Here is a 25,236-nt window from a genome sequence, read left to right on the forward strand (position 1 = left end):
CGGACACGGGTGTCGGCCAAACATTTTTAAAATTATATGTATCAAAAAGAGGGGGAGCACAGACACGGACACGCTCACATGTGCCGGAAATTGGCGCACACCTTGCAGCCATGCAGTGGCAGGAATTTTTTCCATAAGCATCATAAAACCAGCACTGACCGGACGATGGTCAGGCCATTGGGTTATGGAAAGGCGGCGTAAACGGTGCTGGGGCTGCTCAGCATGCGGAAATTATAATTTATAGCTGTAAGCTGCGGATGCCAGAGCTTCACTGTGATTTTTTACTCTTGCGAGGGCTTTCTTCCCGGAACCGGCTTTAAACTCGCTGGAACTTGGGCATTAATTGAAGTTGGCCATCGAGGTTGAAAGAGCACTCGAGCTTGAATCAGCGTCTATGGGATGGCAGTTTTCAAGTGTTGGGGCGGCGAAAAGGAAGCAAGGAGGTTATTCAGTTTTTAATTTAATATCGGCTGATGCGTGAACTGGAGTGGAAAATATTCCAAGTTTGCTTGCAAAATGATTAAATCCCTGTATCCCTGTCTAATGCCTGTAAATGGTTAAGTCACATTGAAAACCAATATTTGATTTAATGACAGGCCTGGCTGCATTCACAGCTCCGATTTAAAACTGTGAAACCTTTGCAAATTAGCTTCGGCTGACCAATTATTCAGGATTGTTTATTTTTTGTGGCCTATGCGAAAACCAAACAATAAATCGAAACGTTATTTGATTAATTTTAAAGAAGAAATTCAGCCAAGGGCATAACTGATTTAAAGAGCGAATTCACATGGCGTTTCTGGCCATTGTTCACTGCGTAAACATTTGTAAAGTTGGTCTTTTTCAGGTGTGTACACGGCGCAAACAAAACTCAACTCAACGGCTAAAAAATGGCCATAAAATAGCATTTGACAAATGACGCACTTCCTGTCAACGCACACAATCAAAAAAGGCACACATTTGCCCCTTATCGGTAACTTGTAAAAAAGGTGGAAACAATTGCATCGCTTTAAAACATGAAATTGTTCACATAGTTACATAGTTCAACAATATAATAATTCATTGTTTGAAATTATTTATGAGCGCAGCTCAAATATTTAATATGCACAAACGGTAGTTTGTTTAAATGTAATTTAGCGGAAAAATAAAACAAATGCGGATTTTATTCAAAACTATTTAGTTACTGTCCGAGCAACTAAGCTTTTTGCAAACGAGATCTCATTAAAATTAACTTCGTAAACATAAAATATTTTTTCTTACGTTTCGAAACTCCCACTAATTTCATATTCCAACAATAAAAAACGCTGTAATTGCACAATTTAATTTATTGGCTGTACAATTTTTCATAGGGTAATTACATAATTTTTGCACGAAATAATTGCAAAAAAATTAAAGGTGCTACTTAATCTGTTTCCAAATGGAATAAAACGGCTCATTTACTTTCCAATTAAATCAGTTTTAGCAACCCAGACTTAAATCTGTTTTCAGAAGATACTCCACGCGACACTTTTCCTTGGGTGTCATTTGAAAGAATTTTGACACAAAGTTATTTAGTTCCCGCTTTGTATGCAGTGGGGGCCACCGTGTTTTATAGCACAGGATTCTAGAAAAGCCACAAAGGTCCCAGTGAAATTATGTTTTCATTTCAAAATTTTTGCTTACTTTTTCAGAAAAAACTGGTCGCAGATATTGCGTTGATTGGCAATGAAGTGCTCCATTTCCTGAAGGAACTGCCTGTCGTATTTCTCCCTCGCGTCCAGATAACGCACATAGCAATTAAGATCGCTGTAAATATGGGCGCATCAGAAAACCTATGTAACTCAATAAGTTCTTTCTTTACTGACTATTGAAAGTGCTTTATTTCGTAGCTGGGATGCAAACTGGCATCGGCCTCATCGTAAAACTTGATCCTCGGCTCATACCACTCGTCGAGCTCCTGCAGACATTTGGACTTATATCGGGAAGCAAGTCCTGACAAGGAAATCATCGAAGTCGACTTGACCCTGGTCAGGAATTCCTCCACCTTCTTAGCCTTGTCCTGTGCCTTGGCCACATACTTCGAGCTGAGCCGATGAACTGGAATTTTTTTACCTCGCAGGACATCCGCCGCTGAGGTAATCGATTGAATAGTCTGAACGCTCGATATGGACATGTTGAAAATTTGACACTGCTCTTGGGAAATTCGAGATATTCGAGATATGTTAAATGGCTTATTTATGCGGAGTCTACTTTGATTCGACAATTAACGCTTTAATAAATAAGCGGCATAGTTGTCACCGCCAACAACATTTGAGTCCTTCGGGAATTCTTCTTTTAAGCCGCTGGTATTGATAAATACACATAAAAACAGGCGAGAATATCATGGGGATTTATCAAACGATATCTGGAAAGAGGTCAGGCTACTGCATTTTATTTACAGAGCCATTCACATTGCCATTTCAAAAATCATTCATTAATTTTTTAATTCAACAATCAGGCTGGTTCAAAGAGGCGTGGAATAAAAACAAAAAAATCTCTGTAATAATATCACATGCAATTAATGCAGACAATATGCATGCAATTATGCTAAAGGATATCCATTGTAAAAAACATTTGCAAGTGAGGGCGACATAGAGTTGCGAACTCAAAAGTTCCCAGTGGGATCGGATAACCTGTGGAAAAATGATATACCCAATAAACTGAACAACAGTGGCTTTATTCGAACTTCCACTAATTTATTTATACACTTTATAGTGGCCTTCCAAATAATCTATGAGCAGTAGTGCGACTGCTAAGCTACCCAAATTTGCACCCATTATTCAGGTGTGGTCGAAAATTAAACTCAAAAAGATTCCACACATTTGCGCGCCATTAAACATGCATTCGCGCATTTAATTTCATTTTTTGAACCGCCCAAGCTGACGGAACAGAGCCATCAGCCGGACCACAAGAGTGGCCCACTGAAGGGGGAATAGGAGCTGCCGCCAACAGGAGAGTTGGCCAATGTTTGCCCAGCAAAAACATGGCCCAAAACGCTGGGTCTATTAAGAGCACATTTGACCAAAGTCGGGGCTCCGGCACGTGTGCAATGAAAACAAACGAGCCCATTATTGTTACACTTTTCTTTGGCAACCGGCCGCAGAGCCCATTAATGATGTGTTATGGCCTCAAGAGGCCGGCCTAGCCGATCCTTGAACTTTGACCAGGCAGAGCCTGTGAATTGAACTCTAATTGCAGATAATGAATTGCACACATTAGGTCAACGAACAGTCGTCCGGATGGCCGCAAAGTGCCTAATGGAAATGCAATGAACTATTTATGGGCATAAGTAGCCAGCAATTGGCTGGCTGAAGTTTGATCACGCAATGGGATTATTAAAGCCGAGACAGGTCGACTTCTCTTTAAAGTGCTCATCAAAGTTCTGGGTGTTTTCCCTTTGCTTTTTGGCCATCAGAAATTTCGGCGCCACCAAATTGATAGCAGCGTTCCCACAGCGCGTAATGACAAAACAGTGACTAAAATGTTAACACAAATCCAATTTATTACACCGACCGGCCGACGAGGGGCATTGATTAGCAGACGGATCACGTAAAAGGTATTAAGAGCCAACTCAATCTGCTTTAGGGAAGATGACCAAATAACAGAGTGGATGGTCAAATCTGGACGCACAATGGGGAATATCGAAAACTAACACAATATGCAACTAACTCCCGCAAACTGCATTTATAGGTAGCGGGTTTTATTTAATAAAATATGTTCGTCGCTATTTATCATATACATATAAACGTCATTCATAAGAAGCTTTAAACAATAAACATTGAAAGAGGTCGATGGTCAACGAGTGTGTAAACAACAAGATTTAATGCCATATGCTAGGGGATTACGAGTGTAATTTTACGCCACTTCGAAATGACATTGAACCAGTCCTGAAAATTGATTTGGGGCCTGATGCCGAGTCCATTAAGGAAATAAGTTGGCTGAGCACTCGGGCAATATTTTTAAATATACATGTTTATTGGGCAATTATTTTACTTAGTCACTGGCAGACTGAAACAATTTCACTCATGCAAGTATTTCATTTTGTCACACAAATTCATTTTCATTTCAAGCTCTCGCTCCAGTGTCCCCTGAATCCTGCAATCCAAATCCAGACATAATCTCTGTCAAACCCACACACATTTGCACAGATGTTTGAGCAACTCAACTGAGACTTTTGAGATTTTGCAGCTTCCTTCAGTGTTAGTTGGTCCATGGTCAAGTTTTAATTTATTTGATGACTGCGAAATTGCGCACCTTCTTCTCCAGTTGAAGGAGAAGTCCCAGATGACTTCTGTATAGTTTTGCAGGCAATTAATTTTAGCAATGGCTCCGAGCATTATTCTCGTCGAGCCCGACATATTTTAATTTGATGAAGACCTAATAGGGTTTCGAGCATATGTTCACAGCAAAACTTGTGAAAGGGAAAAACTTTCAATGCAAATGAGTTGGCATATGGCTCAACTAGCACGACAACTATGGCGTTTCGGATGGGGATTCCTACAACCCGAAGACTTCCTCGCAATGAGTCCTAAGTAATCCGCCGGAATTTGGTCGAAAGCATTCGGTGGAACACCGCCCCACATTCCACTGAGTCATCAGGTTAATTCATTTTGAGTTGTAAGCAAATTTTGCACAAATGAAATGCACAAACTTTTGCCATTGACAGACACACACGCCAACCAAGAGTAATAAATTTCCAAAGTGTTTATGTAAACGACCCGATTGCTGTGCAGAAACACAAAATGAAAGCCGTCGTCTGGCTGCACTTTGTCACCAGGCATGCGGAACATAATGCCGATTTTTTCGCCTGGAAAATGGCAAGGCGATAATAAATCTTCCGCTTGGAACAAATCACGGCAATTCCATTATATACACATTTAATGATGTTGCCAGCCAAAGCCGCCAAATCCGGATCCAAATCCAAAGCAACGAGCCAGAGACAATTACTTGCAGCCCGCGAGCATTTTCTACGACTTTTGCAGAGAGAAAAAAGATTGCCTATTTAAATTTGAAATACGAAGTAATCCTTCGGGGATTAAAAAAAAACTCTAACTGAAAAACTAGTGAACATTGCAAGCTAAAGCCTTGGTTGATGGCAGCAATATAAATTTATAAAAAGTATGTAGACAAGCTTAAGTGACAATAAAATATACATTGCTAAACTTTAAAAGACTTGTATTAATCTTATATTAAATGTATCATCTACATGTACAAAAGACTGCATTTAGCTCACTATAAAATATTTACTACTGTTTTTGTAAGTGTCAATGGTGCAAATGGCTCTTCGTGTCCTTAGTGAGTGCAGCAACATGGCCAAGTTGTTAAAATAATCACAAGAAATGGCCGACCGGTTCGGAAATTTTCCCCTGGGCAGAATAGAAGGAGCAGAAGGGGTTGGTTTTCCGAGGCAAAGACAAAGTTGCATTGCAGCCCTGCTATTGCGATTATTTTTAATTAGCAAAATTTCTTTATGCATTGACAGTGGCAGAAGGGTAACGGCAAAGTCTTTCATTAATTAGAGCCACTCACAAAGTATGCAGCTTTTTTGTTGTCTTCATAATCCTGCAACACTAAAAGGTGAAAATAGGGAGCAACACCCACATGTGGACACTAAACTTTCACACCTGCCAAGCCTCAACGTCATCTCCTCTGCTTTATATTTGCCCATAAATCTGCCACGAAATAGAACAGCCGGCAAAAAGGCGAAAAGGATGGCGACAGAGTTTTCCCCCGGGAAAAATATTTCCACTGAAGCTGCTTATTAGCTTTGACATTCGAGTGCGATGCACTCTGGCCGAAAGGTGTTTCGCTTGATGTTTTGCAATCTACTTTTTATCATCCACATATACATCATTTTTAGGGGCCGCATAAAACATAACGCAGAGTGAGATGGGGACAGCATAATTTATTACTCGCTCCCATGCATTTTTAAAGTTTTCTGCCTAGGGTAATTCTGTAATAGCAGGTCGCAGAAAATCATGTGGAAAATGTCGTGAGCATTTGCAACTGGAAGAAAACTGCTATACTTGAATATTAAAATTGTATCATTAAAAAAAGGAACGTTACTCGTTGTTTATATTTATTTTGTTTTTTAGTGGTATAAGACCTTTTCTATGAAATTTAAAATCAGTAACTTTAAATAGTTATTCAAAACAATATATTTAAACCCGTTACTCCTAGAGGAAAATGATCAGAATCGCTGGCCGAGTAGATTTAACCATGTCCGTATGGTCGACCAGATCTCAGAAAAGATCATAAGATCACAAAGATCTTAATACATTCAAATAATAGTTTATTTTAGGGAATTGTAGATATCACGGTACCTTTTTTAGTTTCCACCAAATGACTAGTATAACTGAACTTCAAAATCTGAAAAAAGACTATTTTTGTCTATAAGCAAGTATTCTAAAGTCCCCCCAAGCTTATAACTTCAAGCACTTATCTCTTGGCTACTTTGTCAGCAATATTTTGGGAATATGTCGTATTCAAATGCATAGTTGTCTGAAAGTTTCCGGATAAAAGTATCGTGTCTGCTGACCCCAATGAGACAAGTTATGCCCGGCTTTCAAGCTCAGCTGGAATTTTGTCCTGCCCGCACGGCATAACCCAAGGCAAGGCATCGAGCAGCCAGCTAACCAAAAAATATCATAAAACTTTTCAGCTTTTCCAATTCACTAGTTGGTTGAGAATGCGGGCCGCGGGAGATGAGAGTTACGACCATATCGAAATGGTTCGCTCACGTTGCGTTGTTGACCGCATCACGCTCCAGAGCATAAAGCAATTACAGCGCCGTGCATTGAATCCTGGCGCTCCTTTAGATACTCGAGTCCTGCAGCACGCACCTCCCGACGGCACTTTGATTTATGAAATTTTCCGAGCATCAGCCCCGCTTTTTCTCCAGCCAATGCAGCCATCCTCGATGGGTTCTAGTTCTGGTGATGGTTCGGGATTGGGTCTGGGTTTGGGTTCGGGCGGAGCAGATTTGATTTCCGTCAGTCATTGACTTGACTTTACTTGACTTTGCTAACCAACTTTTTGACGCCTTGTATGGCTGCACGGAGGAAAAAGAAAGTTGAGCTTAAGAGTATTCAGGGGTCTTTTTTTTTTATATATCTTAACCCATCAATACACAGCCTGTAGAGCTATACACGAAACTATTTTCATTAAACCCAATCTCCCAATAGAATTCAAAATATGTCAGCTACACATAAATCACTTTTTACGTTAATTATTAATATTTTATAATTAATATTTTGTTTATTAATATTTTAATAGTAGTAAGCTTACGTTTATAAATTTGTAGAGTTGAATAGAGTGTTTAATAATTATGAAAAATATAATATAATTCACTATACACGAAATTATGAAGCTAGTAGCTCGATAAGGAACGTACTTTTTCTCCGAGTTGCCACCTGCAGTCGATTGAATGCGATCTAGTGCATGCCCCATTGCTCTGCATCTTTTTGGGGGGCACCGGAAAAGTTTCGGTTGCATTTGGCCGTTGTCTGTGCAAGTCGGAAAAGTGGCTTAGACTGTCGACACAAAACTTCAGTCAGTGCCGGCTTAAATCTTGTCAATTCCAATTTTGGTCTCTTTCTTCTGGAGGCGAGAGTGTGTGCCGCTGGTGTTCCTGTATATCGCACAAGTGACAATAAAGTTTTTAGTTTTGGCTGTGAGTGCGTGACGAGTTTTTGCCATTAGCCAGAGTCGGGTAAACTTTTTGGTTTATTGAGAGCGGGGAGGGCTGCCTGTTAATGAAACCATAATGAGCCTTGCTATGGAACTTGGATAAAATAATGGCCAGTCTTATGAAGAAATCGAAACACAGAAAACTCCAATCCGGAGAGGCAATTTTAGAGGATTTATTTGGGCCACCTTCGGTAGTTGTGGAGGAATTGCCTTTCCGCATTTCCGCCACTAATCACAAGTGCCCAATCATCTTTATTGCTCGACTGGAGCTCAAATAGCGCCTGTCGAAGCCAAACAAGGATACTGAATACAAGGACAAGGATTTGGAGGCTTGCGGACCTCTCAAATTGCTACCGTCAAAGCCGCTGAAATTCGTTTGCGGGGCCAAATTCACTTGCGATTGTTCGCAAAAGCGCTGTTGATGTGGCGCGGGGTTTTCAGGTGGTTTGGGTGGTCAGGGTGGGTGGTTTAGCCGGAGCAACCATCGGTGAAATTCGCGTGAAATCCGCAGCACACACACTCGAAGCCAAAGACAAACAGCGCTGCTTGAGGTGCAAACCAGCCGGGATAAACAAGAAATACGTTGCGTTTCGCCAAAGAGAATAACTGAAATAGCTTTCCACCAAAAAAACAGGGAAAACAGCCTTGCCCAGGGGAAAAGCAAAAACCCTAGCCCACAAAAATAACCGGCAAATCGAATCCACAAAAAATGCTAATTTTATTTCCGCTTCTTGTGCGTCGGTGGGTAGTACTCAACGCACAATGTTGGCCAGCAAATTGGACTAAACATGTCTATCTATGTGGCACGTACATTGGCATTATCTATAATCCATTAGGCGCCCGGGCAGAATCAATTGCAGGCACTTGACACATGAATAAATAGCTTTTAAACTGGCACCGAAATAAATTAAATAATAAAACCCTTAACAACGCCTCGGGATTTGTTTGCGCCAAAGTCGTAAAAACTCGAACAAGGCATTTCACATTTGATTTTGGCTCTCTAAACAATAGGACCCAAGAATACCGCCTAACGATCTGCATGTTTTTGCAGTCATTTTACCGCGGGCTGAGCTCAACTAATTTCGTTTTTCTGTTCTCTGTGTTTTTCCTTCCTGAAAAGTACACCTAAATTCCAAATTTCAGCAACAACCGTCTAAGCATCAGAATCCACTCGAAACAAGAAGCCGAAACTAGTTATGCATTTAGTTTAGCCAGTTTGGCATTCGGACATGCCAAAGCCAAACGCCAATTACCACGAAAGCGCCATTGAGTAAGCAATTCAAATGCAGAGGGCCAGCAACAGCTCCCCAATGAGACTGCGAGACTACAGGGAATCCAGACCCAGATACCCCCAATAGACTGGGTCATTTGGGGGGAAGGACGAGGGAAATTACTTAATGCGGTCATTAGTTCGGCGCATTTACCCATCTAGACTCGACTGGGTGCGATGTCTACACTACTCAATGCGACTGCAGTGAAAAACATTTATTTACAAAGCCTCTGACTAAATGTTGTCTTTAACATCTCCTTTGTGCATTTAAGGCTCTTGTTTTCAAGAAAATTAGAACTTTATATTTACCAAACACCAAGTCTGGATATGTTTTTCTTTTGAAGGATGATGAAACTGCCGAATGAGTAAAAAAAATGCGTAAAAAATAGTTTCGAAATGAATGAATAAATCTTATTTTGGGCATTTAATTTTCCTCTACACTTACTTCTATTAAGCCCGACTTTCAAGTGAAAGCGCAAATTAGCTCTAAGCAAGAGTGAACTTAATTGAAGTCAGGAGGAATTTGTAGTTAGGAAAATATGGTTTATGAGTTGATTAAATGCTTTTAACGCTTACATTCCACGTGTCAGTTGCTCGGTATCCGCTTACACTTAAAACCTAAAATTCCGGGGTCCAGAGAGGGAAACCCATAGACTGTGGCCCAAAAAAACAGGGAGCTTACGAAGGACAATCCAACAGATTACCAACCTGAAAGTTTGGACTGAGAGAATGGGTCACCGGTAAGCACGAGTCCGCGAACAAATGCGCGAATGATAAAAACTAAACATGTCCGTGGGTCGGTGTTTTGTTTTCCGTCCCCGAAAATTCTCCCTAATGGTTGATGGCATCATGAGCGTGCCGGAATCTCAATTTAAGCATTTAAGCATCACCGACATAAAATAAATTCATCGAATTGAAACGACCTATTAAACATATTACTAGGCATTGCATTTTCAATAAAAATCTTGTTATTTTAGAATACGAGATTTATTTTGCGAATTGCGAGTTTAGTTACGAAAAGTGGTAACCAAGTTTTTTCCTAGGTCAATCAGTTTTTTAAGAGAACACGTCCAAATGCAACTGTTAGGCTTTTGAATCTGCATTCTCAAAACTTTCCAATACGACATATCGCCCTGGTACGAAATTTGTTATACACATCACGCCATAAAAGGTACTCATTCTATAAAGGTTCATACACTTGCTGCTATAACTTATGTCCAAAGCGGCATCCTATAACAGTTCTTATACTATTCAACAGTGCTATACAAATCAAAAATAGAGCTACTTTGTTATACAGAGCGAATTCGGTTTACGAACCATTTAAAAACCCTATGTTAAAAACAGCTTTTGCGCACCACAGGGTACAAAAATGAAAGCACAATTGTATTTTTTATTGAACTATAATATCACGGACCTAAAAAAGTAGTACGTGGCAAATATGAAACTATATACATTTTAATCAAAACTCTTGTTGTTCTTCACTTGCAACAAAATGTAACAATTTACATATTTAAATACAGTACAGGATATTTCCGGAGAAAATTTTCACTTTAATGTGGAACGTATTGAATCCAAGAGCTAACTTTACAGTAAGAACTAATGGATAAAATAAGGAGTAGTAAAATTTCTTGTGAGCCCCATTTTCAATAATTTAATGTAAGTATATGTAATTTTGCACCATGTAATATACAAAGTAGAAGCGAAAAATGTTTTGTTACCGTTATGTTAGAAGTATGCTGTCACTAAGAAATAATTTACATTTGGGGTTAGAAGAAGTTAAAAGAATAAGCTGTAATCTTACTAAAATAATACAACGTAGCACAATGTAGGAAGTAAGGAAAAAGTAACAGGGAGCTACATATATCAGTAGTTGGCGTACAAATGTATAAAAGTAGTCAGAATAATTCGCGCTGTAATGTCAGAAGTAATTTAGGAAGTGCTTCAAATGTATCTTATCAATATGTTATATACAAAGTAGAAGCGAAAAATGTTTCGTTACCGTTATGTAAAAAGAATGAAAATAATTTACATTTGGGGTAAGAAGTAATTAAAAGAATAAGCTGTAATCTTGCTAAAATAATACAGCATAGCACAATGTAGGAAGTAAGGAAAAGATAACAGGGAGCTACATATATCAGTAGTTGGCGTAAAAATGTATAAAAGTAGTCCGAATAATTCGCGCTGGAATGTCAGAAGTAGTTTAGGAAGTGCTTCAAATGTATCTTATGAATACAACTAAATTGTGTACTGTCTGGATGGACAGTTTATTTAGATATTTTTTACTTTTCGGTGTACAATGGACACAAGCCAAGATTGCTGATTGGACCACTTTGTCAAAAATGGCTTTATTTGACATAACTTTGGTTGACGTATCCAGCATTCCGGGTGTTTGCCGTGAGGACGGGCGTAGGACTGGGTATACTATATACGGGATAAAGGGGAGCAAACTCATTGCTTCCGAATGCATGTAGCTCTTCTTCGTTGATATTGCCCCGTTGAGTGTGCCGGGATTCCTCATAATTAGGGAGCCCTGTAAAATAGTAGAATGGTATTTTTACGTAAACTTTAAAACTATTATAAATATTTCACTTCACTTAAAAATGTTATAATGCTAAAAAAACCTGTTCAAAAATTTGTTATTGTTACGATTTTTTAACTTTTTGTAAGTTTTTATACAAGAAGATTCAATAAATAAAAGCAAAATAAAAAAATAAAAATAATGTAATCTAACCTAGCTATAGGAACCTACATATGTTTATACATATATATTATATATACATATAAAAGTCTCTTATAAACTCAACCTTCACCGAGCATTAAAATAATAAATGAACATTTTTGCTTGAGTTTGAAAAATGTAGTAATCAGTTCATTCACAACACCTTATCGTCTAAATGTAGAAATATTTGTTTATCTGGAAATGAGTATGAAGGTTGAAATTGAACATCACGCTTTCTTTTACTCAACATCCCCTTATAAGCGAATTTGACATGATTTGTTAGTTTCTTTAAACTTTTGGTAGCCCTTTTTTAATATTACCTAAATAATGGTACTTGAAACTTGCGTTTGACATATGTTTTGAAAGTATGTATGGTCGATGTCTAAAAAGACTTCGTGCTTGGTTCGTAAAAGAATTTGATAAGATTGCAGTCAATCATTACAAGTTCATTGGCACGTAGACTGCAAAATCATGGTCTCACCTGAATCAGCTGCACCGGGCGTCAGATCGCTAGGCAAGCTCCCAAGTGCGGTCACCATGGGTAGCTCGTCGGGAGGATTCCTTCTAGATTCCGGTCCTTCGTAGTGGGCACTTCGCCGGGGGGGTTGCTGCACCACTATGCCCGAAACCGCCAGGGGAATGGTGCCAATAGTAACCGGCATGACCATCAGCTGTTGTTCCCGTAGACTCTTCACTAACGCCTCCACCTCCAGTTGGTAGGCGATCTGGATGAGGTTGCTCAGCTCCACGCAGGTGGGCGGTGTTGAGGGTACGGACAAATCGATGGTCTGGGAGCGGGTGCACTGCTTCAGCACGGAGTCTCCTTTGGCTCGCGATATTATTATTCGTTCCACCCGAGAGTGTTCAGGACTGACGCTGTAGTATCGCACTAGCATCACCAGGGAGAGTCGCAGTTCGGAGACGGCAACGGCAGTGTTGTTGACTACCACCATGGTCACGGGAATCTTCTGGCCAGAAACGTAGCCCGCTTGCGGGAGGTGGAGCTCCAATTTTAGAGGATCTGTCTTGCAGGGACCACAGCAAAAGGTGCGGTAGCCCTCGCTATGAGCAGCGGACTGTGATGAAAAATCGATATGAAAACGATTGCTTAAGTTAAATATAGTTTTTGAGTCACTATAACGCCGAATTAAAGCAAGATTCATTTGAATTATTGTTATCTTATTATCCGGTTTAAATGTTTAAGCTATTGAATACTAACCCTTAACTGGGGAGTGTCAAAATTGAGATCCAGCATCTTAAGAACCGTAAAGCCCTTTGTGTAGGCCTGATCGAATTTCCACGGTCTGATCAGCAGGACCTTCACTATATAGCGGATGCATCCATAGCGTCCCTCAAAGGACGAGGGACACTGATAGGGAAGCTGGCAGGCGAAGTTATAGTTGTGCACCCCAGCCTGAATAGTGAGTCTATTGTTGTCTTTTCGAAGATACAATTGTTTATAGACGCAAACATTTTTGAAAGTGCTACTCACTTTGCTCAGAGCCCAGCAGATAAGTGTTTGATGATAGATAATCCTCACGGCCCACGTAGAGCTTTGTCGAGCCCAGACTCTTTTCGCTCCACTTGGTTATAGAATACCCGACCACCTTGAGCAGCACGGCTGAGATTTAAGATAAAATAAAGAAAAGAGTTAATTACGATATTAGCGTTATATAATCAGTAAATTAAGTTAAAAGTGCCAAATGTATGATTAATTCAATTCTAATCCTAACTAAAGTGCTATAAATATTTGAGGGGAGTAATAAATAAAATTATTCATTATTCATTCATTGAAAAGTAGCTGAGTAAGGAGTATCTGATAGTCAAGAAACTCGACTATAGCATTCCCTCTTGTTTTCAATATAATTTTGTAGGGACCCTAATCTCGTTATTAAAATAATACCGAAGCAAAGCCACTTTGGAGTCTTATCAATCAACACCACACATTCCGCGTCGAAGAATGTCCGCTAAATTCAGTATCGTCATAAAAATATAGAGTTTATACATATACACAAACCGTTATCGAGCAAATATTTATAGCACTGCCGCAAGGTAGAGCTAAATTCAAGCAGTTAACGGAACTTTTGGGATTTGTTTTCAATATAATTAATCAAACGTTTATGGCAAGTACCTTGAACCTCCTTGGACCTGTCACATTTGAGGGTCGCGCATCCGTTTACTAGCTGACCGGCGTAGAAAGTACTATGTCTATTATTATCGAAGCTGATCTCACACGTAACGACCATTTTAGCCAGATTAGATGTCCGAGCGCGAAAAAGCTAAAACCGATGTTCTGGGGCAACTCACTTCGACTAACTTAAGTACAAAACTTCTGGACTGCTTGCAGTGCGACCGCGTCGTTAGATAAGCGATAAGAACCAAAACTTGGACCCGTCGCCGGATTCGGATTTCTCAGGGAACGATATGGAATCGGAGTCCAAACTGTATAAGAGTCGATAAAAAGCTCCCTTGCGAACTACTTGAACGATCACTTTGGGTTTTCGGTCTGTTATCTGGGTTGGTGGAAGAGGCCTTGGCCCTGGGGAAGTTAGTGCCAGCATTCATTTATCATTATAGAGGTCTTTTTTTAGGAGTAAGAAAATCATATCTTTTGAAAATCTTAATCGCAAAGGGCATTAATAACTTACAAGAAATGTAAAAATAGCTTAAACATGTATACCAGTGATAATAAGTGTGAAAATAATGTTTATTATAAAGTTTTAGGTGGAACTTTTGCTTTCTGTACAAATGCTTTATCGCCCCTAAATTTCTAATATTTGTTTTCGTTTTCATAACCATGTTCCCTTGTCCTTGTCCACATCCATGGCCGGATTGACAAAGGCCCTCTCAGCCATATAATTCTGTGTATAATCCGTCGGCGGTGGAGCTGAGGGACTGGGTATGTCGAAGACCGGATAGAGTGGCTTATAGGCACCGCCATCCAAGCTGAGAGTATTGGGCGGTACTGGTTCCGGTTCGTCTAAGTCGTCTGACTTCGTTGCAGCCGTGCTGCGCATGTGGATAGCCTCCTGATAGTTGGGAGGAGCTAAAAGGTGCAAACACAGGACGTAAATTTATACTGAAATTCGTAAAATTATAATTCTAGTAAACTCACGAATGGATTCGTCGACAGCCCATGGACTCGAAGAATTTGGGTCTGGTGCCGTGGCTAATTTTTCAACAGCCAGTTCATTAACATCCAGCTGGGGGACCAAACCTCGAGGCTGGATTGGTACGTGTTGCGACAGAGGAACACTGCCAATGGTCACAGGAATGCTGACGACCTCGTTATTGTGGCAGCCCTTGACCTTGGCCTCCACCTCCACTTGGTAGGCGATCTGGATAATGCCGCACAGATTGAAGCAGGTGGGCGGAGTGGCCGGCACTCTGATCTCATAGCTAAATAGTTTCTTGCAGTTCCTTTGCACAGCGTCTCCCTTGAAAGTGTTAACCACCAACCTCTCGGACGTGGTATTGGGCATCGAAGGTGGCTTGCTGTGGTATGTCACCAGCATCACGAAACTTATAAGGAGCTGCTCCACCGGGATGTGGCTATCGTTGGTGACCAATACGCTGATGGGAACGTTCTGGCCAGGCACAAATCCTGTCTGTGGAACGGTCAGTTGGAGGGCCAATGGATCTGACCGGCAGGGCCAGCAGCAGTAGGTCTTCGAGGTCTCACTGTGGGCGGGTACCTAAAAATATGTGATTAGTTTAGTTTTTAAGAGATTTTTATTCGTGTTAGATTTGGATTCGCACCCTTAGCAGTGGACTATCGAAGTTGAGGTCCATCACTTTAAGCACCGTAAAGCAACGTGTGTAGTTTTGATCGAATTTCCAGGGCCTGACCAGGGTCACGTTTGTCATGTAGCGCACCCTGCCGTGTGCTCCCTCGAAGGACGAAGGACATTCGGTGGGAATTAGGCACACGAAGTTGTAAGTGTGTATGCCCGCTTCAATGGATACTTGGCCTGCAGATATGATGAACAATAAAGTGGACATTCGTGCCTAAATGGGGATTTACGGACTGCTCAGATTGGATCCCACCAAAAAAGTTTTGGACGCTATGTAATCCTCGCGGCCGTAGAATGTGCGACGTCTCCGCCTCCTGTTTCTGGTTACCCTTTCAATCCATCGCGTCTCTGCGTATCCGGTTATATTCAAGGTGATGGCTGCGGAGTAAAAACTCGACGGATGAAATGGAATTTGGTAAACGAGAGATGTAAGTATTTATTCAATTGGTGTCAATTGTTTATTCGCACACGGTATACTTCAAAACTACATTTTACCTCAATGCACTGGAGTCACAAATCTAATTAATTCTTTAATTTGTTAAAAGTCATTTAAATGAAACACACAATTTTGTTATGATATTTTAAGTATTAAATTCCTTTAATCAAACATATTTGCAGATATTGCGCTCACATGGGGTATGCCCTAAAACTTATATAAGAAATAGTTGTATTTATAAAAAAACCAAATATGTATCACTCCCTATTCAATATCAATTAATGCGAAACCCATTGATTATTTAAAAATAATTTAATCTTATCGAGCGCAAATATTTATCGTTGATGCATTTGTGTATGTTTATCGAACACCTTTCAATAGACATTACATTTCGCACGTGTGGTTCTTGGCTCACTATAAATATTATGAGTCACTGGACTTGATCTTCGCTTCAAATCGTTCAACCGCATTTTAAAATGGTCGATAAGATAAGAATGACTCATGCCATACTGCCATATTTCAAAGGCATCTCTAACGAACACCCTCACCTTTTACCAACTTCGTCTTGTCCAGTTTCAACGTAACTCTGCCAGTTAGAACCTGGCCCCCAAAGTAGGTGCCATGGGGATTGTTATCGAAATCAATTTCACAGGTAACAACCATAATTATAATTGTAACCGCAATTGCGTATTTATTGGCCGATCCTACTCTGATGCCGGGGCAAACACGACTGATTTGATTTTAATGCCAATGTTCAGTTATTTACTCCCTAACTTCCGAGAACTCCAGACAGACTGGAATGGACAGCTTTTGCCAACGATAACACCCACATGCCCACTTGGGTGCCAGAAATGAACTGAAAATGAAACAAACATTGCGGTCGTTCTATATTGGTAGCGATGGCCAGGGAAACTTTATCTTATCGCTGTCACAATTTTGAATTATACATTTTGCCAAATGCAGTCGCGCAGCAAATAGCCCTCATACCTCTGGAAAAAGCTCAAGGACTTCTTGACTAGTAGGCGTGGGATGGGATGTCCAATAGTTTTCAAATTTGGAATCGTTTCTTCGGTCGCCATCATTTTTTCCCATCTTTATCCAAAGCTGCTTCCTCGCTCTTTTCCACAGTGGAAGTAGACAAATCAAAGACAGGATACAACGGCTTGTATGACTTCTCTTCCAGATTTCCCGGTTCTGACTGTTTCTCAAGGTCACTATGAGTATGCATCGCCTCGGCGTAGCTCGGTGGCGCTTAAAAAATCGGGACAAATCGGGTTACAAATTGGATATGGCCTTATTATAATAAGGATAACTTACGCAGTGTGGATCCCTCCAACCAGGGATATGGGGGAGCAGCTGGAGCATAAGCTCCCTCTCCCCCAATCAAAGTCGATGCTCTTTGTTCTGGAACCACTGGCCCGGAGCTCTGTGGTGTATATTGCACCATTGGCGGCGATATCGGAACACCACAAATAGTAACCGGCATTATCAGAGTTCCGTTGATATGCATGCCCTTCACCTTGGCCACAACCTCGATCTGGTATCCAATCTTAATAATGCGGCACAGATGGAAACACGAAGGCGGAGTCGAGGGAATCAGCAGTTGGAAGTCGTATATTTTCCGCGAGTTCCTCAAAACCCCATCTGCCTTCAACTTAGTGACGGACTTGCGCTCACATGTGGAACCGGAACTCAGGTCACTGTAGTAAGTGATCATCATTGATAGTCCGACCTTTACTTCATACACCCGAATTTTGCTTTCGTTACCAACCAAAACATTTACCGGTACCGTCTGTCCCGGTACAAAGCCAGTCTGCGGCAAATTCAGCTCCAGCGTTAAAGGATCCGATCGGAAGGGCCAGACTCCAAAGGTTTTCTCAGTCTTGGCCTGCACGGGAACCTTAAAAGCGAGTACGTTATTTTTGCTTTCTGTGCACATTCAAATGCAATTTATATTTACCTGTGAAACAGAGTTATATGTGTTTATGTCCATCACTTGAATTACTGTGAAAGCTCTTGTAAACACGCTGTCGTACTTCCAAGGCTGAATGATATTGACGTCCACCATATAACGTATACGACCATGGGTCCCCTCGAACGACGATGGACAGTTGATGGGTATTTGACAAGCAAAATTATAGGACCTGGTTCCTGGCTCCAATGACATTTCTTTGCCGAACAATCAAAAAATTATTTAACGAATTTCAATAACAAATTATCACTTAATGCCATACCAGGGCTTATTTCGGAACCCAAGAGATAAACTTTACTGGACAGGTATTTCTCAAATCCATTGTACGATTCTGAAGTGGACTTGTTGTTCGAATCAGTCTTGCTTTCGGTCCAATGAGTCTCAGCGAAACCTTTTAGCTTAAGTCGAATTGCTAAGTATATAAAATGTTAAATGTTAAAAATGTTAAAAAGTCGCAATTAGATATGAGCACTTACCTTTGATTTGAATCAACTTATCCGTGCTCAGAGTCACTTGACCAGCAACCATTTGGCCCGCGTAAAAAACGCCTTCCGTATTATTGTGAAACAAAATTTGGCAAATTATTCCCATGATTTCATTTATTGTTGGCCCCACCGCAGGTTTTATGTTAATTTATGGCTGTCAATTGTTGAGATGTTTTCCCTTCAATAGCCGCAATCAAACTGAACAAAAAAGTTTCTTTCAACGTGTTTTGTGCTCCGGAGACCTTTAGGTTTATTTATCTTATCAGTACACTTATAAATCTATTTATTGGTAAACCCAAAAACCCCCTACAATTTTGATAGACAGTATATGGATGATTCGTAACCAGCTAACATGTGAGCCGAGTTATCAGGTCCAACAGCGAAAGCAGCTGATAGTAAAATTTCTGGCTTAAAAAGAAATTCCCCAAATGAGTTGAAACTCGGGCATCTGAGAAGAGCAATTTCATTAAAATAAATATGTATATTTTGTCATGGATAAGATATCGCGCAACTCGGCAAATATTATTCACGCCGGTTAAAACAGTTACCGCAGTTTTAGTTAAACTACAGGGTAATGAGGTCTACCTATTGTTATGTTGTATTTTGATTACTTATAAATTGTTTACACAGTGGGAATATTCATTTTCCATCTTTTTAAAGCCAAGTGCTCTTTTCCACTTCGTCATTGACATAGCCTCCGTCAGTCTTGAGTTCATTTGTTCTCAAAGTCAGTTCTTCCACTTGATTTGACAAATCAAAGACTCCGTACAAGGGTAAAAACACAATTGCGTCATGTTTCTTCTCTTGTGATCCTTTAACGTTGATGCTTCTTTTCTGAGACTTTTTCTTAGATTTCGAAAACTTCTGCGGATCGAGGGAGATGTGTTTAGCCGCGGCATAGGTCGGCTGAGCTAAAATAAATAATGATGGGTTGATTTATAATCTTAAAATTCATATATTGAATTTTGTAAATTGGAGAGCAAACGGTTTGATTGTATATTCCATTTTTCAATTTTCTTAAAACTCCTATTTAACTTACCAATAGAAGGATCCGCAGCCCATGGATTTGGGATCCCAAGTGGTTCTCCTAGCTGTTCGCTGCCAATTAAAATCAATGCCTTGGCATCAAGCTGCTGGGGTGGCAGGACTTCGCCCCAAGTCATTGGTTCTTTTTGGAGTTGCTTCGTTAGCGGGACACTTCCAATAGTTATGGGCATGTGAAGGGATTGGCCGCCATGGCAACCTTTGACCCTGGCCTCCGCCTCCACCTGATAGCCGATCTGAATGATGCTACATAGATTAAAGCAGGTAGGCGGCGTTGCCGGCACCTTAAGATCGAAGTTAAGTTGCTTCCGGCATTTGGTCGACACGCCCCCGCCGGTTTTCAAGACCATCTCGAAACGATCCTTGTTGGTGTCCGCGGACGGGGGTTGACTGTAGTAAATCACCACCATAGTCAATTTCACGGTTATGTCCTCCACGGCTACCCCACTGTCATTGGAAACAACCACCTCCACCGGTACGGTCTGTCCTGGCACAAAGCCACCTTGTGGAACAGAAAGTCGCATACTGAGTGGCGACGAGCGGCAGGGAAAACAGCAGAAAGTGCGCTGGGACTCCACTTGGCTGGGTACCTGAAATTGTAAGAACACACAGTTTAACATCATTTACGGTTAATTTCATACTTGAGTATGGTACAACACATGGTACAGTGGACAACATAAAGGTATAGGTATATGTGTGTCTTCGAAAAAGCATTTATATTTATCAGCATGCCAAATATAAGATATAAGAAATAACTAACTACGTAAGATATAGGGTAAATAAATCTGTTGAGTTAGTGTTCTAAATGATATAAGAGCTGGTTTACGAAAGAATTGAAAACTATAGTAAAAAATAACACAACTTTCGGTCGCCTTTTATATACGAGGGTCGTTTGATAAGTCCGTGACTTTTTGAATAAAATATATTTTTTTCGTCAAAGAAGCGTTTTATTTCTCAACATAATCTCCTTTTAGCTCTATACATTTAGTCCAGCGTTTTTCCAATTTTTTTATTCCTTCCAAATAATAGGTTTTCTCAAGGCCCTCAAAATAGTCGTTTGTTTCTGTGATGACCTCTTCATTTGACCCGAATCTCTTACCGCCGAGCCATTTCTTCATGTTTGGAAACAAAAAATAGTCACAGGGGGCTAAATCTGGAGAATATGCTGGATGGGGTAGCAGTTCGTAGCCCAATTTATGAAATTTAATTTATGTTAATCGATAACTGCTGACAGGAGCAGTGTTGTATTTAGAGCAGGTGCGCGGCAAATACAAAAAGTCACGGACTTATCAAACGACCCTCGTATATATATCGCTATAGTTTGCTTAACGTTTCGGAAAGGCATTTTGAGAAACCATACAAGAACACATTTGAACGTTCAAAAAAACATTCGAGAAAGTTGACTAAGAAAGAGTATCAAAGAATATTGGAACGGAGGCCAAAAAAACTTACTCTCAGCATCAGACTTTCGGAGTTCAGGTCCATCACTTTGATTACAGTGAAACATCGATTAAAATTCAGATCGTACTTCCACGGACGCACGAACCTCACATTCACCAGATAACGTATCTGACCTAGTGTCCCCTCGAAAGAAGAGGGACATGTGATGGGCAACTGACAGGCGAATCTATACGTGCTGGTGCCGGGCTCAATAAGCACCTCTGAAATGGAGCTTTGATTTCATTGTCTCTTGATTTATGATGATTTATCATCTTCGAACGCACCTATGCTGGAACTAGACCCGTGCAGATAAGCCCTGGTGGCCAAGTAGTCCACATGTCCATTAAATGATTCACCGTTCGACTGATCCTCCGGATCGTGTTCTGTATCGGCCCAGTGGGTTTCGGCATATCCCTTGATATGAAGAATTACAGCTGGAGTAAAAAAGGCTTTTACTTTAAAAGCTATTTTTAGCCCTTGAAACTCTTGCACTTCAAATCCAATTCCGTCTTTCCGCAAATAACGTTTGCTTCGAATAGAGATAACGTGTAAAATGAATCAGCGCCTTACCTTTCACTGGCTCTTCCTTGTCGGTTTTAATAACCACCTGTCCAGAAATCAGCTGGCCTGCATAAAAAATTCCCCGGGAATTATTGCAGAACTCTATCTCACAGATTACCATGGTTCGGAATAATTTTGTATGATAATCCGGGAGCTGTGTAACTTTTACCCTGCCTGTGTCGTGGCTCCTAGCAAACTGAAGTCACCCACTGGGTCTATTTTGATTTTATTTTTTTGTGCAGAATTTATTTGACCAACATTTTTATTTTATCTTATCAATGGGTATTATCAAAGGTATCTAAAAGTATTTAAACACAAATTTGTACCATTGCTATCGAAGTATTTACATATGTAAGTGACAGCAATTTGAGAAGTATGAAACTGGCAGAGAGAGCTGATCGATGAGGGCCAGTTTTGCCAAGGTTGGGATAGGAATGATAAGGCGATGTAGCAATAGAGGACTAGAGGAATAGCGCCACTGATTTATCATATAAGTATGGATGGAGGAATTATGGAGGAATTTCACTCAACTGGCCGCGTTGCCAACTATCCTGAAAGACAAATATTGCAGTGGGTTTTGTAGAGAGTTAAGGCGATAAGATAATGCCGGCCGACGGCAAAACTGAAAAGAGAGTCCAATTCAGTTGGCCCAGTTGGCCCAGTTCGTGTTTAGCAGCGGGCGTGTTAGGACCAATCTAAAAGCTCTGGAGAGCCATAAGCCCAATACTTGTTCGCCACCATGTCAAAGAACTGCATGATAACGTTCGACCAGAATGAGCACGGCACATACTTCACCGGCCAGGTGATAACCGGCAAGGTGATTGTCAATCTGAACAAGACCAAGAAACTGCGAGGTAAGTGAGACCAACTAGGATACCCGAACCGTTCTGAAACTAGTGGGGGCTTTTGTTTATCGAGCGCGGCGTATCTTATCGCTTCGCATAATGTCAGGTTTGGCAAAAGCAAAAGATTCAACAAACCATTGAAATGGGTAATTAAGTGATAACCATGCGGACACTCCAAATGTGCGATAATTGATGATTCCTGGAGCCGAAAGGGACCGATAACAACCTTACTTATGGCTGGGGATCTACCCAACTGATTTTATTTTCTTTCGAGGAAATACCAGGGGGCTTACTCACCGTTTACGTCTGGGCTTTGCAGTGATGCAGACAATAAATGTTAATTCTTCGAAATATACTTTTTCTAGTACTTTTTAAAAGGTTAATTGTTGTCCTTAAATTAAAGTGTATCATTTAGCATCTGCTTGAATAGCCCGAATCAAGTATTTATGAAATTTAAATAATTTTATAGTGTGCTTTTCTGTTTTAGTTAAATTTAAAATGCCTTTCAGCGGTTTTTTTTCCGGTTCTTGGAAATATCTGTTAAGGCTCCTCGCTTTCGTTTTATCTTATCCTAAATTTAGACCCACAGTGTAGGGCAATCCAACAAGATAAACAAAGTGAGACATTTTTATGATCAAGCCCGTTGTTTTTTTTTTTTATTCTTTCAACTAAGGAACTGTCTTCTTGTTCTCCTAGCCTACATTATAAGTTTATTTTGTATAACGGCTTTCATATAAATACAAGTAAGCACTTGGCTTACTAAATTTAGGATTTTCTTTTAATAAGCCCTTCTATGCCCTGTCTACATATTCTAATACCTTTTGTCTTTTAGGAATAAAACTGCAAGTAAGCGGCTATGCCCAAGCACAGTGGCGCCTCCGCAGACATGGTAAAGCGGTGGCCATCCAAAACCCTAAGAAGCGATCGAAACATCAGTACAGCGGGCGGGAGGACTACATAGCCTCCACCACTTACCTCATGGGTTCCGAGCAGGGCAGCAACTTTAACATGGACGCCGGCACGTACACCTACACTTTTGCCTGCCCCATTCCCAGCCACTGCCCCTCGTCTTTCGAGGGTGCCTATGGACACATCCGGTATCTGGCCAAGGTTACCTTTCTGAAGCCAGGAGCTTCCAATCGTACCCACAACGTGGGTTTCACGGTGCTAAAGCTGCTGGACTTGAACCAGGAGACCAAGATGCTTCGGGAACCGGCGAGCAATGAAGCCGTGGAACACTTCTGCCTGATGCACACGAAGCCCGTGCAGTTGAAGGTTACTCTGCAGCAGCAGGGCTATGTTCCGGGTCAGTTCATGCTGATCCACGCCCATGTGCGCAATGACTCCAGTTCCGACTGCCGGAAACTACTGATCATGCTGCACTTGCGAGCCACATACACGGCGGATACGCCGTCGCTCCGCACCACCTCCGAGAAGATAATGCTGGTGAAGCGCGAGTGCGGTCCGGTGGCTCATCATGGGCAGCGGACATACACGGAAACCCTGAGGATTCCGGCCACGGCGCCCACCTGCGAGCACCTGAGCAAGGTGGTGCGGGTATCCTACGAAGTGCGTGTGGTGGCTGTTATGAACTGGCTGATGGCTAATCCGCGGCTCATTATCCCTGTGACCATTGGCAACGTGCCCCTGGCTACTGCGGTGTCCGGACCAGACTTCCTGCCTACTAACGCCTTCGCAGCTGGAAGCCCGCTGCCAGCCGACTTGCCATGTACCTCAACAAGGGCCATGGAACTGGCTCAGATGGCCGCAACCGGGGTCAGCAACTCCGGCTACGAAATAACCGAGGATCTAGAGGACTTTGAGCTTCCGGAGGACGGAGACGACGAGTTGGAAGCCGCCGACGACTTTGTACCAGATTTACGTGAGTACTAGAGCACACCACACTTCGAGATGGGACTATACTATGAAACATGTTAAATAGAGTCTTTTGGATATAATTCCTGTATTTTTTTAAAACTCTTTCAAATCACTATATTTCTACATTTTTATCTTTTTTCCCCTAGCTCCTCCTACATACGAGCAGGCCATGTTCATGACTGCTGATATCGCGGATACGGACGCGAACACCGTCAGCGAGGCTTCCCAATTTACTCCCCGCTACCCGGTTTTCGATGTGGACACCTTCCAGAGCCCGCCGCCAAATCCTCCCCAGAAGAAGAGGCGTCGTCGCCGCAGACGTCCCGCCGATCCTGGACAGTCAAAGCAAAAACCGGAGAAACAACCAGTGGAGTCACCTGTGCAGATCTGAGGGCAGTTATCGCGAAAAATCACGACTGTATCTTATCTCGGCAGTATTTATTTCTTTCACGGTTCGCCAGTGTACTTACCAAAATGTTTACTATATATGTATGTATATCGGAATGATAAACAAACCAGAATATAAAAGTGTCTACTCGGTGATATGCGATAAATTGTGATTATAGTCTAGACAACTACAAATGTTTTTCTATATTGTTCAATTTATATTTATATTTCTTGGCAATTTCTATCGATATGCCAAATGAATTTTGAAACATCTTCATTCCTCCCTGAGTAACGTTTGTCTTATCCGACCCGTTTCGTCTTTTATAATAATTGCATATTGAAATAGTTTGAGTTTGATAGCTTATAAACTGAGAAACGGACATGGCTATATCGGCTTGGCGCTCGATGCTCTCGACCGTGACAATACCCTTTGATGGGTACGCACCAGGACTGAAAATCTCAGACTTGAGTCCGTGACGAATATGATTATTTTTCCCCGTATTTTGTAAAAAAAAAAAACACTTGTTTTACAATCTTATGTACATTTCCAATGAGACAATAAAATCTCAATGTTGAGCAAAGCGTGTTGTGCTTTGCGAGTATCCATCTGATTTTTGTTTACAAATTTAATGATTTTTGTCCCTATCAATCGTAACAAAACGGCGAATGTCAGTGTAGCAACAATAAAGAGAGCTGTGGGA

At 41.1% G+C, this 25,236-nt stretch overlaps 6 protein-coding genes across 8 annotated transcripts; 1 reads left to right on the plus strand and 5 right to left on the minus strand.

The window, feature by feature from the left end:
- Window positions 1-1,307: 1,307 nt before the first annotated feature.
- Window positions 1,308-2,221, minus strand: LOC122621526. The gene is made up of 3 exons (XM_043799423.1): window positions 1,842-2,221; window positions 1,660-1,782; window positions 1,308-1,600 (listed from the first exon to the last, which is right to left on the minus strand). The coding sequence occupies exons 1-3, from the start codon at window positions 2,147-2,149 to the stop codon at window positions 1,456-1,458; spliced, it is 576 nt and encodes a 191-aa protein (XP_043655358.1). The 5' UTR covers window positions 2,150-2,221; the 3' UTR covers window positions 1,308-1,455.
- An 8,211-nt stretch (window positions 2,222-10,432) lies between these two features.
- Window positions 10,433-13,991, minus strand: LOC122620961 (arrestin domain-containing protein 17). The gene is made up of 5 exons (XM_043798661.1): window positions 13,825-13,991; window positions 13,186-13,314; window positions 12,913-13,130; window positions 12,175-12,769; window positions 10,433-11,504 (listed from the first exon to the last, which is right to left on the minus strand). Exons 1-5 carry the CDS (start codon window positions 13,937-13,939, stop codon window positions 11,320-11,322), a joined length of 1,242 nt encoding a protein of 413 aa, XP_043654596.1. The 5' UTR covers window positions 13,940-13,991; the 3' UTR covers window positions 10,433-11,319.
- Window positions 13,992-14,398: 407 nt separating this feature from the next.
- On the minus strand, window positions 14,399-16,767 carry LOC122619514 (arrestin domain-containing protein 17). The gene is made up of 5 exons (XM_043796496.1): window positions 16,472-16,767; window positions 15,722-15,865; window positions 15,453-15,664; window positions 14,809-15,388; window positions 14,399-14,739 (listed from the first exon to the last, which is right to left on the minus strand). Exons 1-5 carry the CDS (start codon window positions 16,584-16,586, stop codon window positions 14,483-14,485), a joined length of 1,308 nt encoding a protein of 435 aa, XP_043652431.1. The 5' UTR covers window positions 16,587-16,767; the 3' UTR covers window positions 14,399-14,482.
- Window positions 16,768-16,804: 37 nt separating this feature from the next.
- On the minus strand, window positions 16,805-18,564 carry LOC122619515 (arrestin domain-containing protein 2). Its single transcript, XM_043796497.1, has 5 exons — window positions 18,372-18,564; window positions 18,158-18,307; window positions 17,884-18,092; window positions 17,241-17,823; window positions 16,805-17,174 (listed from the first exon to the last, which is right to left on the minus strand). The coding sequence occupies exons 1-5, from the start codon at window positions 18,484-18,486 to the stop codon at window positions 17,002-17,004; spliced, it is 1,230 nt and encodes a 409-aa protein (XP_043652432.1). The 5' UTR covers window positions 18,487-18,564; the 3' UTR covers window positions 16,805-17,001.
- A 144-nt stretch (window positions 18,565-18,708) lies between these two features.
- Window positions 18,709-21,603, minus strand: LOC122619512 (arrestin domain-containing protein 3). 2 transcript variants are annotated; one of them, XM_043796494.1, is made up of 5 exons: window positions 21,435-21,603; window positions 21,149-21,298; window positions 20,877-21,085; window positions 19,420-20,014; window positions 18,710-19,291 (listed from the first exon to the last, which is right to left on the minus strand). In XM_043796494.1, the coding sequence occupies exons 1-5, from the start codon at window positions 21,544-21,546 to the stop codon at window positions 19,035-19,037; spliced, it is 1,323 nt and encodes a 440-aa protein (XP_043652429.1). In that variant the 5' UTR covers window positions 21,547-21,603; the 3' UTR covers window positions 18,710-19,034. The 2 variants fall into 2 exon arrangements, with proteins under 2 accessions (XP_043652430.1, XP_043652429.1); XM_043796495.1 differs by lacking the exon at window positions 21,435-21,603 and having other exon boundaries at window positions 18,709-19,291; window positions 20,877-21,096; window positions 21,149-21,278.
- Window positions 21,604-22,077: 474 nt separating this feature from the next.
- On the plus strand, window positions 22,078-25,105 carry LOC122619086 (arrestin domain-containing protein 17). Of its 2 annotated transcripts, none has more exons than XM_043795794.1 (3): window positions 22,078-22,279; window positions 23,103-24,152; window positions 24,295-25,104. In XM_043795794.1, the coding sequence occupies exons 1-3, from the start codon at window positions 22,165-22,167 to the stop codon at window positions 24,537-24,539; spliced, it is 1,410 nt and encodes a 469-aa protein (XP_043651729.1). In that variant the 5' UTR covers window positions 22,078-22,164; the 3' UTR covers window positions 24,540-25,104. The 2 variants fall into 2 exon arrangements, with proteins under 2 accessions (XP_043651729.1, XP_043651730.1); XM_043795795.1 differs by lacking the exon at window positions 22,078-22,279 and adding an exon at window positions 22,767-22,887 and having other exon boundaries at window positions 24,295-25,105.
- The last annotated feature ends 131 nt before the right edge of the window (window positions 25,106-25,236 follow it).

This window comes from Drosophila teissieri, chromosome 3R, assembly GCF_016746235.2.
Source record: "Drosophila teissieri strain GT53w chromosome 3R, Prin_Dtei_1.1, whole genome shotgun sequence".
Lineage (NCBI taxonomy): Eukaryota > Metazoa > Arthropoda > Insecta > Diptera > Drosophilidae > Drosophila > Drosophila teissieri.

What these genes read in the sequence shown, in the direction of transcription:
- LOC122620961 (XM_043798661.1), bottom strand. Translation starts at nt 13,939, where the DNA reads ATGGTCGTTACGTGTGAGATCAGCTTCGATAATAATAGACATAGTACT. An exon ending in TCTGCTGGGCTCTGAGCAAA is followed by an intron (nt 13,131 to 13,185) that starts GTGAGTAGCACT and finishes ATCTTCGAAAAG; the next exon opens with ACAACAATAGACTCACTATT. An exon ending in TTGACACTCCCCAGTTAAGG is followed by an intron (nt 12,770 to 12,912) that starts GTTAGTATTCAA and finishes TTTTCATCACAG; the next exon opens with TCCGCTGCTCATAGCGAGGG.
- LOC122619514 (XM_043796496.1), bottom strand. Translation starts at nt 16,586, where the DNA reads ATGGTTGTTACCTGTGAAATTGATTTCGATAACAATCCCCATGGCACC. An exon ending in GGTGGGATCCAATCTGAGCA is followed by an intron (nt 15,665 to 15,721) that starts GTCCGTAAATCC and finishes TCATATCTGCAG; the next exon opens with GCCAAGTATCCATTGAAGCG. An exon ending in TCGATAGTCCACTGCTAAGG is followed by an intron (nt 15,389 to 15,452) that starts GTGCGAATCCAA and finishes ACATATTTTTAG; the next exon opens with GTACCCGCCCACAGTGAGAC.
- LOC122619086 (XM_043795794.1), top strand. Translation starts at nt 22,165, where the DNA reads ATGTCAAAGAACTGCATGATAACGTTCGACCAGAATGAGCACGGCACA. An exon ending in CAAGACCAAGAAACTGCGAG is followed by an intron (nt 22,280 to 23,102) that starts GTAAGTGAGACC and finishes TTTGTCTTTTAG; the next exon opens with GAATAAAACTGCAAGTAAGC. An exon ending in CGACTTTGTACCAGATTTAC is followed by an intron (nt 24,153 to 24,294) that starts GTGAGTACTAGA and finishes TTTTTCCCCTAG; the next exon opens with CTCCTCCTACATACGAGCAG.
- LOC122621526 (XM_043799423.1), bottom strand. Translation starts at nt 2,149, where the DNA reads ATGTCCATATCGAGCGTTCAGACTATTCAATCGATTACCTCAGCGGCG. An exon ending in GAAATAAAGCACTTTCAATA is followed by an intron (nt 1,783 to 1,841) that starts GTCAGTAAAGAA and finishes CCATATTTACAG; the next exon opens with CGATCTTAATTGCTATGTGC. An exon ending in GACCAGTTTTTTCTGAAAAA is followed by an intron (nt 1,601 to 1,659) that starts GTAAGCAAAAAT and finishes TGGCTTTTCTAG; the next exon opens with AATCCTGTGCTATAAAACAC.
- LOC122619512 (XM_043796494.1), bottom strand. Translation starts at nt 21,546, where the DNA reads ATGGTAATCTGTGAGATAGAGTTCTGCAATAATTCCCGGGGAATTTTT. An exon ending in CGGGTCTAGTTCCAGCATAG is followed by an intron (nt 21,086 to 21,148) that starts GTGCGTTCGAAG and finishes GCTCCATTTCAG; the next exon opens with AGGTGCTTATTGAGCCCGGC. An exon ending in CCGAAAGTCTGATGCTGAGA is followed by an intron (nt 20,015 to 20,876) that starts GTAAGTTTTTTT and finishes TTACAATTTCAG; the next exon opens with GTACCCAGCCAAGTGGAGTC.
- LOC122619515 (XM_043796497.1), bottom strand. Translation starts at nt 18,486, where the DNA reads ATGGGAATAATTTGCCAAATTTTGTTTCACAATAATACGGAAGGCGTT. An exon ending in TAAGTTGATTCAAATCAAAG is followed by an intron (nt 18,308 to 18,371) that starts GTAAGTGCTCAT and finishes TTATATACTTAG; the next exon opens with CAATTCGACTTAAGCTAAAA. An exon ending in GGGTTCCGAAATAAGCCCTG is followed by an intron (nt 18,093 to 18,157) that starts GTATGGCATTAA and finishes TGTTCGGCAAAG; the next exon opens with AAATGTCATTGGAGCCAGGA.